At 40.5% G+C, this 12,160-nt stretch overlaps 1 protein-coding gene across 3 annotated transcripts in view; it reads left to right on the plus strand.

The window, feature by feature from the left end:
- LOC126335656 (gamma-butyrobetaine dioxygenase-like) overlaps positions 1–12,160 on the plus strand; it is a 192,443-nt gene that overhangs the window by 158,429 nt on the left and 21,854 nt on the right. For all 3 annotated transcript variants that reach the window (XM_049999122.1, XM_049999130.1, XM_049999114.1), the window contains one exon: positions 8,317–8,451. In XM_049999122.1, coding sequence (XP_049855079.1) covers positions 8,317–8,451 — 135 coding nt within the window. The remainder of the gene's footprint in view (positions 1–8,316; positions 8,452–12,160) is intronic.

The raw sequence follows: 12,160 nt of genomic DNA on the forward strand, positions 1-12,160 counted from the left end.
AAAATAGATGTTTGTAAAATCAGATTTACAGGGGAAACATCTGTTGCTTAGATATAAATTGTTTTTTAACCAAGTCTCAACATCCTATACTTCCTATGAAAAAATAATGTGCTGTCTTTGGTATGAAATATGAATTAATATTTAAATTATATTTATTCTTAATGTTTATTCACAAAATTTTCATGTACAGGCTAGTCACAGTAGTGTCTTTTGACTGTTGTAAAGTTTATATTTAATGCAAAATTTGAACAAAACATTCTCCACAAGAAATGTTCTCCAAGATCATTAATAAAGAAGAGATACAAAATGCACCACACATACAATTATGACCTATTCAAACACATCATGATACTCATTACCATTAAGCACATTCTGTTGCTTGAAGTTCAGATAAAACTGCTGATACACCTCTGATTATGGAATGTTACTGTTATGCATATGATGTAGACACTAAATTATGTTCTCCACTCCAGATAACAACTGAGCACCACAGAGCAAGAAAACTATGGTTTATGCTTTGGCCCTAACAGAAATCAATATCCAAGAAATTGATGAGAGACATTTGTGTGAATGTTCATATATACAACACGGGGCTGCAGATACAGATAAAGCTGGTTCACCATCAGATCAATACTCATCAGGAGTCTGCATACATGCTACAATCTCAAAATCGATGATATTGTGCTTTAGACCCTTTTGGTTCTCAGCACCTCAATTAAAATAAATAAAAACAACACAATGATCAAAATGAAGTGTTATTACCCAAGAACACTGTAATTTATTGCTCAAACAGTACACATACGTGGAAGAAAAGATACAATAAAATAGCAATACACAAGTGGCCAGCAGAGCCTTGCACTGGCCTATATAGCTGTTAGTTTCAACAGCGGGCAGAGCTGACAGGCTGTGCACACAACTGCTGTTATATTAGCAATTCAAGTGGCCTGTAGTGGCCGAATCAAGCACAAACTTCACACACAAACTATGACGCTGCACACACAAAATGAGTAGTTGCAACACCCCTCTTCCGTTGCAAAGAAGTGGGCACTGTGCTCATGTCAATTACTTCTGTAGTCAATGTAGGTTGTTGATCATGTGACATGCTGCCATGACTGTGTATGATCAGAAGTGGGACAATTGTGGGAAGGTATGGTGCCCGCTCTCCTGAGAGGTGATATGGTAGGACAGATGACACTGGTGCAGTGTCCATTCCCATGTCTTAGTCCAACTCCAGGGAAGGAGGGTGCGTTAAAGGCAGCAGAACAGGCAGCACTGGCTGTGACAGAGGTGGTCGCAAGGTACCACCTATGACAATACAGGAGCAGGGGTCCCACTGTGGCTCCAACAGCCGAAGGGGGCAGCATTGGTGGAGATGGTGAGGGCACTGCCACCTCGTAGGAGATGGCCAGGCAGACGGTAGATATAGGGCGTGGCAGATGTACACCCAGTGTGCAGCCACTCATTTCAGGTAGTAGGTGGTTGAGGTGTTGCAACGCCCTCCCCCCAGCCAAACAGATGATGCAGAGGAATTGGCCGCAGGTACGCTTGATTACAGCTGGCACCCATTTCAGCCAGCAGCCAAACCCACAAGACCAAACAGCTGTGCCAGCTGGAAGCATTGCTGTGATGGTGCTGGCAGATGGCATTTGCTTTGGCTGAAACAGATGTAGCAGAGTTTGAGGCTGGTGACCATGCAACAACTCTGTTGGACTCTTATCAACAGTGGTGAACATATAAGAACTCAGGAACTGGTCAAGAGCTACACATCCAAAACAAACTTTTTCATTTTAATCATAAATGTTTGAACTAGTTATTCTGCTTCCCTGTTCAACTGATGGTGTAGAGAAGGAGCCATGACATGGTGAAAACCATGTCTTTTTAAAAAATTTGCAAATTCCTGAGATATGAACTGGGGGCCATTGTCTATAACTAAGATATACAGAAGACCATTCATTGCAAAAACTTTGGACAACACTGAAATTTTTGCCATCACAGAAGTAGACTGACAAGGCACCACATATGAAAACTTAGAATAAGTGTCAGTTACAACAAGCTAGTAGAAATTCAGAAAAGGTCCAACAAAATCTGCAAGAATTCATTCCCAATGCTGCTGTGGATTTGGCCACAGTGACAAAGAAGCATGGAGAGCCCCCTGACAGGTGGCACACAGTGGACACAGCTACCACAGCTGCAGTTTTAGTGGCAATAATACAAAAACCATAAACAACATTCTGAGATTCCACATCTAAATGAAAACAAAGCAAAGCAATTCTTCTTTATCAAATGCTGTATCCAGACCAGTTGGCTAATGCGATAAGTTGTCACCATTTGCATGTTGCGCCACAGGTTGAAAATTTATCTCATAATTGTATTGTAACAGTAAAAGAGCCCACAACTGTAATCGATGTGTGGATTTGTCCAAAGGGTTAAAAAGAGACACCAGTGATTTGTGGTCTGTGATCAGTTGAAACTTGGGCTCATACATAAGAACATTAAATTCTTTTTAGAGCATATATGATTGTCAAAGCCATTTTCTCTGTCTGAGAATAATGTTGTTGCAGTGAATTTAAGGATTCTGAGGTGTACACAATAGGATGTTCAGATCTGTCCGCATACTTGTGAACAAGGACAGCATCAAGGCCAAACTGAGATGTGCCCGTCGCTAACGAAACGTGCTGGCCTGGCTGAAAAGTGGCCAAACAGGGGGCCGACTCAGCTTTTTTTTTTTTTTTTCAACAACTTGATTGCCTGGTTCTGGTTACAAGCCAGGGACAAGTGGAAAGGAACATATTTACATAATAATGCATGGACTGGTTGTGCCACAATAGCAGCATGTGGTATGAATTTGTGGTAGTATGCAATTTTGTCTAAAAATGCCTGTAATTCCTTGATGGATATGGGGTGTGGCAATGTGGCAGTAGCATCAATATGTTGGCACAATGGTTTAATACCAGCACACAACACATGAAACCTCAAATAAATAATGGATGGTTGAAAAAACTGTGTCTCATCCAAATTGCACTCAGACAGTAAAACAGAAAATAGAGCACATAGGTTTCCACAAATGTTCATCCCTAGAGGCACCAGACACTACTATGTCATCTAAATAGTTGATGCAGCCTGGACTCAACACAATAAGTTGTTCTAAAAAGCATTGAAAAATGGCTAGTGCACTTGCTATGCCAAATTGCAAATGCTGGTATTAATAAAGCCCGCATGGGGTGTTTATAATAAGAAGGTGTTTAGATTCCTTATCGAGTGGCAGCAGTAAATATGCCTCTGACAAGTCAGTCTTTGAAAAATAATGCCCCCCCCCTCCCCCAATAATTTTGCTAACAGCTTGTCAGGGCACAGCAAAGGATAGGTATTGGCAGTTGACTGTGCATTAATAGATTTTTAAAAATCACAGCAGAGGCATAATTTACCAGTACGTTTTTTGACTCCAGTGGTGCTGACCATTCCCTGGAAGAAATAGTTTGAATAACCTCAAGGGTTTGAAGGTGATGTAATTCTGCTTTGACTTGATCCTGTAAGGTTACCTGTGCTTGGTGGACCCAGAAAAACTGGGAGCAGGCAGACTGTTTCATTATAATGTGAGCTGAAGTCCTGGAGAAATAGAGAGGAAAATGTGGCACAGGTAGCTTCTAACTGTTGATGTGGAACTTTATCAGAAACGAAATGCACTTTGTCATTGATATAAGATCTGAAAAGTTTCTAATCCAAACAGATCTTTGGTGTAAGCATTGTCCACAACTAAGACTTTAATGAATGACCCATAGCTTTTTAAATCAGAAGTACAGAAAACCATCCAAGAATGGAATCTATTGTTTGTTGTAACTCACCAATCTCCAAGGTGTTGGAACCAGAAGGGCAGAACACAAATCGGCATAAGTTTGAGAGTCCCCTAACATTGCTGCTGCACCCATCCCCACCTGCATATATGACATGCTTGGAGATACTGCCACTTCTGATGAAACCATTCACATCTGTGATCATTTCATTCTTGGTTTTGGAAGAGAATTATACACAGAAACATGTGTCCTTTCGTATGTCACCTATTACACATTCCCATTGCTTGGAAAATGGGGTTCACTCATGTTGAACGAAGCAGTAGGGGCATAAGGCAATGGAGCATGAGGCTGTCACCGTTCTGATGCAAACTGCTATTGTTGCAAACAACAATTACCTATAAGACACTGAGACATCTGCTGGACTGCTGCAAGAGTGTCGACATTCCCTTGCAAACTGACTGAAGGCTGGGACAAGTGAGAGGAACTGACTTCTGAAACTTCCAACCAGGCTACCAGGCTACCTGCAGCCTGTGAAACTTCAAATGACTGCGCTATGCTCAGTACTTCCATAAGAATAAGATTTTCACACTGCGGTGCTTGCTTCCAAACTTCCCTATCAGGACCAAAATGTATGATTGCATCTCAAACCATATGATCTGCATAGGATTCCTTATGAACATTTGTCACAAAAGTGCAATGATGTGCAAGACCATGAAGTTCTGCTGCTTGTTGTGGTCACTTTTGGCAGCAATAAAGCTACAGACGAGCAGCAACAATGTAAGTATATATTTACAGTGATAGGTAGAAAGGAACTCACATATTACATCAAAAGAAACACTTGAAAGTTCTTGTAAAGGGGCGAGCTGACACAACAACCAATACATGCGAGGTGGGAAAAAAAAAAAAAAAAAAAAAAAAAAACGTGAAAGTTTACGTCTGCTACACCAAATGCCTGCAAATGTTGCTGCGGGGACTTTTTTGTAAGCATTCAGTCTTCTGCTGCACCGTCGTATGCAGAGAATGGCAGTGGTTGTGCCAATGTACTTGTTAAACTTCAAATAGCAACTGTAGTCCCCACTGTTGCTCAGGAAGAAATTTAAGCACTGCCTTCATGGAAATTACACTAAAAAGGACCAGTGAGTGTAGTGGAACATGTGGAGTCAAATATCATACTCATCACCAGAAAGTGGTCTAACGCACGAAGACCATAAAGTATTGCTCAAGTAGTACACGCACATGGAAGATAGGGTATAACACAATAGCAGTACATAAGTCGCCTGTGGAGCTTTGTGCTCTGGCCTATATATCCATTAGTTCCAACAGAGGGCACAGCCAGCAGACTGCACATGCAACTGTTGTTGTATCAGCAAGCTGGGTGGCTTCTAGTGGCTGAATCAAGCACAAACTTCACACACCAACTATGAAATAGTGCACACACAAAATTGGTAGTAACAACAAAATGCAGTTTGCTCAAAACTGCAGCTCTGTGAAAAAAAAATCTGCTGTTGGGTAATATTCAAAATTGTGTTACTCCAGCCTGTACATTAGTACGATGCTTGCATCCTTCCTCTACCAAGACATTGCTCCTCAGGCATGTCTTACTTTTTGACAGAGGATCTTCTGAAGTCATCCAGTGTGTGAGAAGGGTTCTCTTCATGGTGCACTCCAAATTTCATATAGTCCTGATCATGTTCCATTTGGTTCACATGAGCAGACATTGCAGTACTTTCCATTTAGTTGATTCCTTCCTGAAGAAGGTGTTCATGAGATGATGTGGCATGCTCAAGTACTATCATCTTGAAAGACAAGTCCATCACTGAAATGCTGGCTGTAGAACTGGACTGTAGGTTGGAGAACCATGTTCCGATACTGCACAGCCAGTAAATTACCCTCAACAGTGATGAGAGGCACCTAACAGCTAAGGATGATACCAGCCCGAAATGTGACCAGCCCACTTCTATGCTTGAGACACATTGGTACCTGGTCACCTCCACATTTCTCTGCAACAGCCATCAAACATCAAACAAATACTGCACATGAAACTTCCTGGCAGATTACAACTGTGTGCCGGACCGAGACTCAAACTTAGGACCTTTGTCTTTCATAGGCAAGTGCTCTACTCTACCGAGTTTTGAGTCTCAGTCCAGCACACAGTTTTAATCTGCCAAGAAGTTTTGTATCAGTGAAAATCAGTGAAAATTTCATTCTGGCTGTGTAAGCCATGTCTCCACAATGTTTCTTCTTCCAGGAGTGATAGTCCTGCAGGGGTTGCAGAGGAGCTTCTGTGAAGTTTGGAAGGTAGGTGACAAGGTAACAGTAGAATTGAAGCTGTGAGGATTGTTGTGAGTCATGCTTGGGTAGCTCAGTTGGTAGAGCACTTGCCCGCAAAAGGCAAATGTCCTGAGTTCAAGCACAAAGTTTTAATCTGCCTGGAAGTTCCATATCAGTGCACACTCTACTACAAAGTGAAAATTTCATACTGGAAATGCTGAACATGTTGGTGAAGAGAATCTGATGCTGCAAATCCAGGTTCTGTTCTAGGTGTTTTGTTGCCCATCATCTTTATTGCATTTTTCTTTGTAATGGATATCTGCAGCTGAAGATGGCCGTGTACTGTCTTCATTGTCAAAGGTCTTCCAGTTGACTCTAAAAAAAAAAAAAGGCAGGGCATAGATCTGTTACATTGTCTTCAGAGTACCTGTAAGCCACAGTTGGTAGGTAGCAGCCAAGAGGCAGTTCTTCAATGTTTTGTGTCTTGCAGTAGTGACTAGATGTTCAAATGACACTGGTGTGGAGTTTGCCAGATTAGCAGGCAACTTTCCATACTGACAGCCCAGTGATTATAAGCACATAGTCAAAGCTTGAGTAAACCCTTTGATACATGTTGACAGACAAAGTACTCACAAGCTGCCATTCATGATTGGAGATACAGCTTGCTTTACTGAAATGCACTGAGAATGCAGGATTATTTTCATATAAATTACACAGATGGATGTAAGCAACAATTTTCTGTGATCAAAATAGTATTGAGAAAGAGTTAAAAAACAATGCACATTATGAGAACATTGCAAAACTTTTATTGAGTAGTTTCTATTATTTGTATTTTTATAACTAACTTGAGTGGATCAAATTTCCAATGTAAGTAGCCAACTGCCTTGCCTCATTGAATACACCAATTCTCATCATATCACCAAAGTTAAGCGATGTCAGACATGGCCAGTACTTGTATAGGTACACCACATACTGTTGACTGGAATGATGGTGTGAAGTCCCTGATCATGTCTTTGAGCCATTGTCCTAGGTTAAATTCCAAACCTATATACAATGTCTCATGAAGTGAGAGCTGACTCTGTTGATGGTGATCTGTCCATCAGATTGGAACATTAAGCTCCTCGGCCCCCTTGGTGCTATTCAAGATGAGTGGGCTATGTGCTGGCACTGGCTTTCTCGTCATTGTCCCACAAAAAACAAGACACCATATTACACACACCCATTACTGTCATTTACACTTTTTAGATGCAATTAAAATACACTCTGCTCACATTTCATGAAGGAAAAGTACCACTTTGCATGATGGATAGAAAAATTTTTCTAATTAGGCAGCTGAACCTGCCCTTCTAAGCCTCCCAACCAATAATACCATAGAAGTCTCCTTTCTTTTACCATATATAAGCACCCCAGGCCAATGGCCTTGCTGCAGTGGTAACACCGGTTCCCATCAGATCGCCGAAGTTAAGCGCTGTATGGCTGGGCAGCTAATACCATCCAGGGTGACCATCTGGTCTGCCAAGCGCTGTTGGCAATTGGGGTGCACTCAGCCCTTGTAAGGCTAACTGAGGAGCTACTTGATTGAGAAGTAGCAGCTCTGGTCTCAGAAACTGACATATGGCTGGGAGAGCGGTGTGCTGACCACATACCCCTCCATATTCGCATCCAGTGACTCCTGTGGGCTGAGGTTGACACAGCGGCCGGTCGGTACCTTTGGGCCTTCATGGCCTGTGCAGGAGGAGTTTAGTTTTTAGTTTAATATAAGTACCCCACCAGTACGCAATACCTGAGTCTGCTAAGTGTGTGTGACAAGAGTCCCTTCATTCTGTTTTCTCAATCTTATGTTAAGCTAATATCCTGGCTTCTTTGTCTGTCATAGGTTTTTTTTTTTTTTTGGGGGGGGGGGGGGGAGGGGTGCAGGGAATTTCAAAATGATTTTTATGCAGTGTTTTAAAATGATCTTGTTTTTGCTTGCGGCATTAGGTGGGAATAGTATAACAAATAACACAATGTTACTCATTGGTACTGATTAATCTAAATGAAGAGAATGCTTAGGCTTCCAGTGTAAACATGTCTCTGAGGCTAGCAAATAAGGAGCTGCTATTTGAAGTAAGTCCATTGACATACCACGTACCACATTATTAATTTCAAGGATTAGACACAATTATCTTGTAGAAATAAACTCTAATCTTTATCAGGGTACCTTCACGACAGTGAACTGGAAATTTTTGTATTATTGTTTTTAATTTCATTTCAGTGACCAATCTCTTCTCTTATGGCTTGAGGCTTTAGCTGTTTATGGTGTGGCAATAGTTACTGAGACACCTAGCAGTAAAGAAGAGATTTCTAAACTTGCCAACAGAATTGCTTTTCCTCGAAAAACACATTATGGGTAAGCAACTTCACACAATAGAACCAGATATATACCAAATGTTGTACTTCAAATATTTGGTAAAATGAAAAGTATATACACTGATCAGCCAGAGCATTATGAACACTGACCTACTATCAGTATGAACCGTCCAGGTGAGAGCAGTGTCACCTTATGAGGAATGACTGCTAGTCAGACCCATGCACAATACATGTAGTATTACTGAGTGTGCTGTCTACGTGTAGGATGGGAGAGGTGTGCAATCTATCTAAATTTGACCAAGGGCACATTTTGCTGACCCAGAGGCTCGATATGAGCATTTCAGAAACTTCATGATTTGTCAGGTGTTTAAGGGTGCTGACAACCCATGCATGTGCCTATGTTAGCACTACCACATCAGCAACTACAACTGAAGCGGGCACATGACCATTGGCACTGGATGCTGGCACAGTGGCAGAGCATTTCACAGTCTGGTGAATCTTGACACGTTCTTCATCGTGCCGATGGGAGGGCAGGAAGCCATCACCTTCCAGGAGAACAACTCCTTGACACCTGTACTGCAGGATGGAGGCAAGATGGTGGCAGCTCCATTGTACTCTGGGGAACATTCTTGTAGTCATCCATGGGTGCAGTGGAGCTCATGCAAGGCACAGTAATGGTGAAGGAGTATTGTACACTGGTTGCAGACTCTGTACACCCCTTCATGATGATCATGTTTCCCGATGGCAGCAGTGTTTTTCAACAAGATAATGCCCATGTCACAAGGCCAGGAGTGTGATGGAGTGGTTTGAGGAACATAGTGGTTAGTTCCAGTTGATGCACTGGTCCCCCAACTTGCCAGGTCTGAACCCACTCTAACACATCTGGTATGTGACTGAACATGACGTCAGATATCATTGCGCCCTCCCTCCTGGGATTTACCGGAATTTGGTGACCTTCATGTGCAGATGTGGTGCCGGCTCCCTTCAGTGACTTACTAAGGCCTCATTGCTTCCATGCCATGACATGACATATCACTGCTATTATCCTACCAAAGGTAGATAATACCAGCTATTATGTAGATGGTCTTAATGTTCTGGCTCATCAGTGTACCTTCTGAACATAACATTATTTTCTCATTAGCTAACTTTCACTAGGAACAGATTCTAAATCTGTACTATCTATGAAATAACTTAAATACTTGATTGTAAAAGAAAAATTTTTGTTAGATTTCAGGTCTTATCAAAAGTATAGATGAATAGTTCTTGTGTTGACAAGAAGAGGACAGTGGTCTGCTGTGGTCATGCAGTGGGAACAGTTGTTTTGAATTTGTTTTGTTCCATTTGGGAGAGGCAAATCGATATCATGATGTTCACCAACCAGTTTCAAACTACTGGTAACATTTTTCATATCCCCATACCTAATATCATATCATTGTGCCAAACAATCTTTCATTTTGGCAGAGATAACCTGTATTTAGTGCATTGGATAGAAGCTTGCTAAAAGTAGATACATGAATTGCCTTGCACTGTGATACCTCAAGTCTCCTCACCCCAACATTTATGGGCAGTATTTTAACAATCATCTGAACTATTTTATATCCTTGCCAAAGAGCTCAGAAGACTTTTATCATTCTCTTCTTTAGTTGTACTGAACTAAAGACTGCAGTTATATGGGAGATGTATGATAAATGAAATGTATGGTGGCAGGTGGTTCTCTAGTTCATTATACTCTGAGCAAACACACTGATAATATCAAGACAGCACAAAACACGTACACCAGATTTGTCTTTGGAGAAAAACAAAAGATAAATAATAAAACATAAAAAATTTTTTTTGAATGATTTCATGATACTATCAGCTGTCATTCTCTTTATTTCATGTACGATGTACAGTTTTGGCCTTAGGGTATTTTCACTTATCTAAAACGGAAGCATTATACATTGGACACATTAGTGACACTTGTGATTTTGATTTAGGAACAAGTCATATCTGTAGATATATTACGAGCATTACAAGTTACTTTGCGTATGATTTTTTAGTAGTCAATTATGCCATGTATTTCATTGCTCCTATGACTCCATGCCACATTGCTTTCAAGCAGTTGTTGCAAAGCTCTTTTACATAAGGTCCATGTTTTAACCTACTTAACACTAGGAAGATTATAATTATTTTACAGAAATTTGTTAATTAACCTGCATATGTTTTAGTTCTCAATTATATTTAAGTATCATTCATCATTGGTGTTGTAGCATCTTGTACCACAAGGAAGCAAGGGAAAAGTTGATGTTATAGGTGGCCAGTATCCATTTTCTACAACACAAATGCACATGTGGATTAATACAGTTATTTATTTACATGAACTGGAATATTTACTTAAATGAAATAGAGTCCATGTTTGTGGTACAAGCTCATCAGTAATAGTCATCTTGCAGACTGATGTAAACTAGTCCCGCTTCAGTCATTAATCTGGTTGCTATGCAGTGTTGTAGCCTATGACCAACTAACCCCGCTCTGCAAGTAAACTGACTGATGCCAATCAGGATGATTGAGCAAGACTGAGGGATTGACTGAGTGAGGCCCTCCAATCAGCAGCAGCAGCCTAAATACGTGCTGTCGAGAGGGCCTTGGCAGAGTGTTGCTTGTGCATGTGTCTTAGGCCTCTCTCGTGATAGGCGCGCTTGATCCAGCACCTACTAATCGATTTTTGCGCTTCATCTTTGCCAACCATTGAGCTGGCAACAGCTTAACCAGTATCTTCAAAAATGACATTCTCCCTCAGTAAAAGAACTAATATTTACAAATTATTTTAAAGAACTTACATATAGTCATATTTGCACCAGTGATGAACAATAATTAAATATAATTGAGAATAAAACCATGTGCAGGTTAATTAACAAATTTCTGTAAAATAATGATGATGTTCCTAGTCTTAAGGAGGTTAAAACATGGGCCTTACATATAAGAGCTTTGCAACAAGTGCTCCTAAAATAGTGTAAAACCTCTCTAATTTATTTTATGAGCATAACATAGAATCATAGGAGTAAAGACATACATGGCACAATTTACTAGTAAAATATCATGAATTAGTTAAGTTATAATGCACCTAGCATATCTATAAATATGACTTGTTCCTAAATCAAAATCACAAGTATCAGTAATGTATCCAATGTATAATGCTTCTGTTTTAGATAACTGAAAATGGCCTAGGCCAAAATTGTTCAATCATACATGAAATGAAGAGAATGGCAGCTGAAGGCATCAAAAAATCATTCAAAAAATTCATTGCAGCAGCAGACCCTATTGCACTGAAAATTATCAAGAATTAAATTCACTTAAGTATTCCATAATGCATCAAGAAGCTATTAAATTCAAGGTGAGAGTTTCAACAAGTGAAAAGAATAGACTAGGTTGAACTGAAAAAAACTAGATGAGAATGTCTTCAAGAGGATATTAAATGAAATGATCATATATGGCATTGTTGGCCTGGAGGCCCTATCCAGGTCCACTGTTTTTGAGGTCTTATTTCATGTGATGCCACATTGGGCAACTTGCATGTCGATGAGGATGAGATGATGATGATGATGATGATGATGATGATGATGATGACAACAAAATACCCAGTCCATGAGCAGAGAAGATCCCCAGCCTGGCTGGGCCCACTGCATGTCAGGCAAGCATATTACATATCAGCTACGCAAGCAGACTTCAAGAGGATGTGAGAAGATACACTATAAATTAAATAACAGAAA

This window comes from Schistocerca gregaria, chromosome 1 (assembly GCF_023897955.1).
Source record: "Schistocerca gregaria isolate iqSchGreg1 chromosome 1, iqSchGreg1.2, whole genome shotgun sequence".
Classification (NCBI taxonomy): Eukaryota; Metazoa; Arthropoda; class Insecta; order Orthoptera; family Acrididae; genus Schistocerca; species Schistocerca gregaria.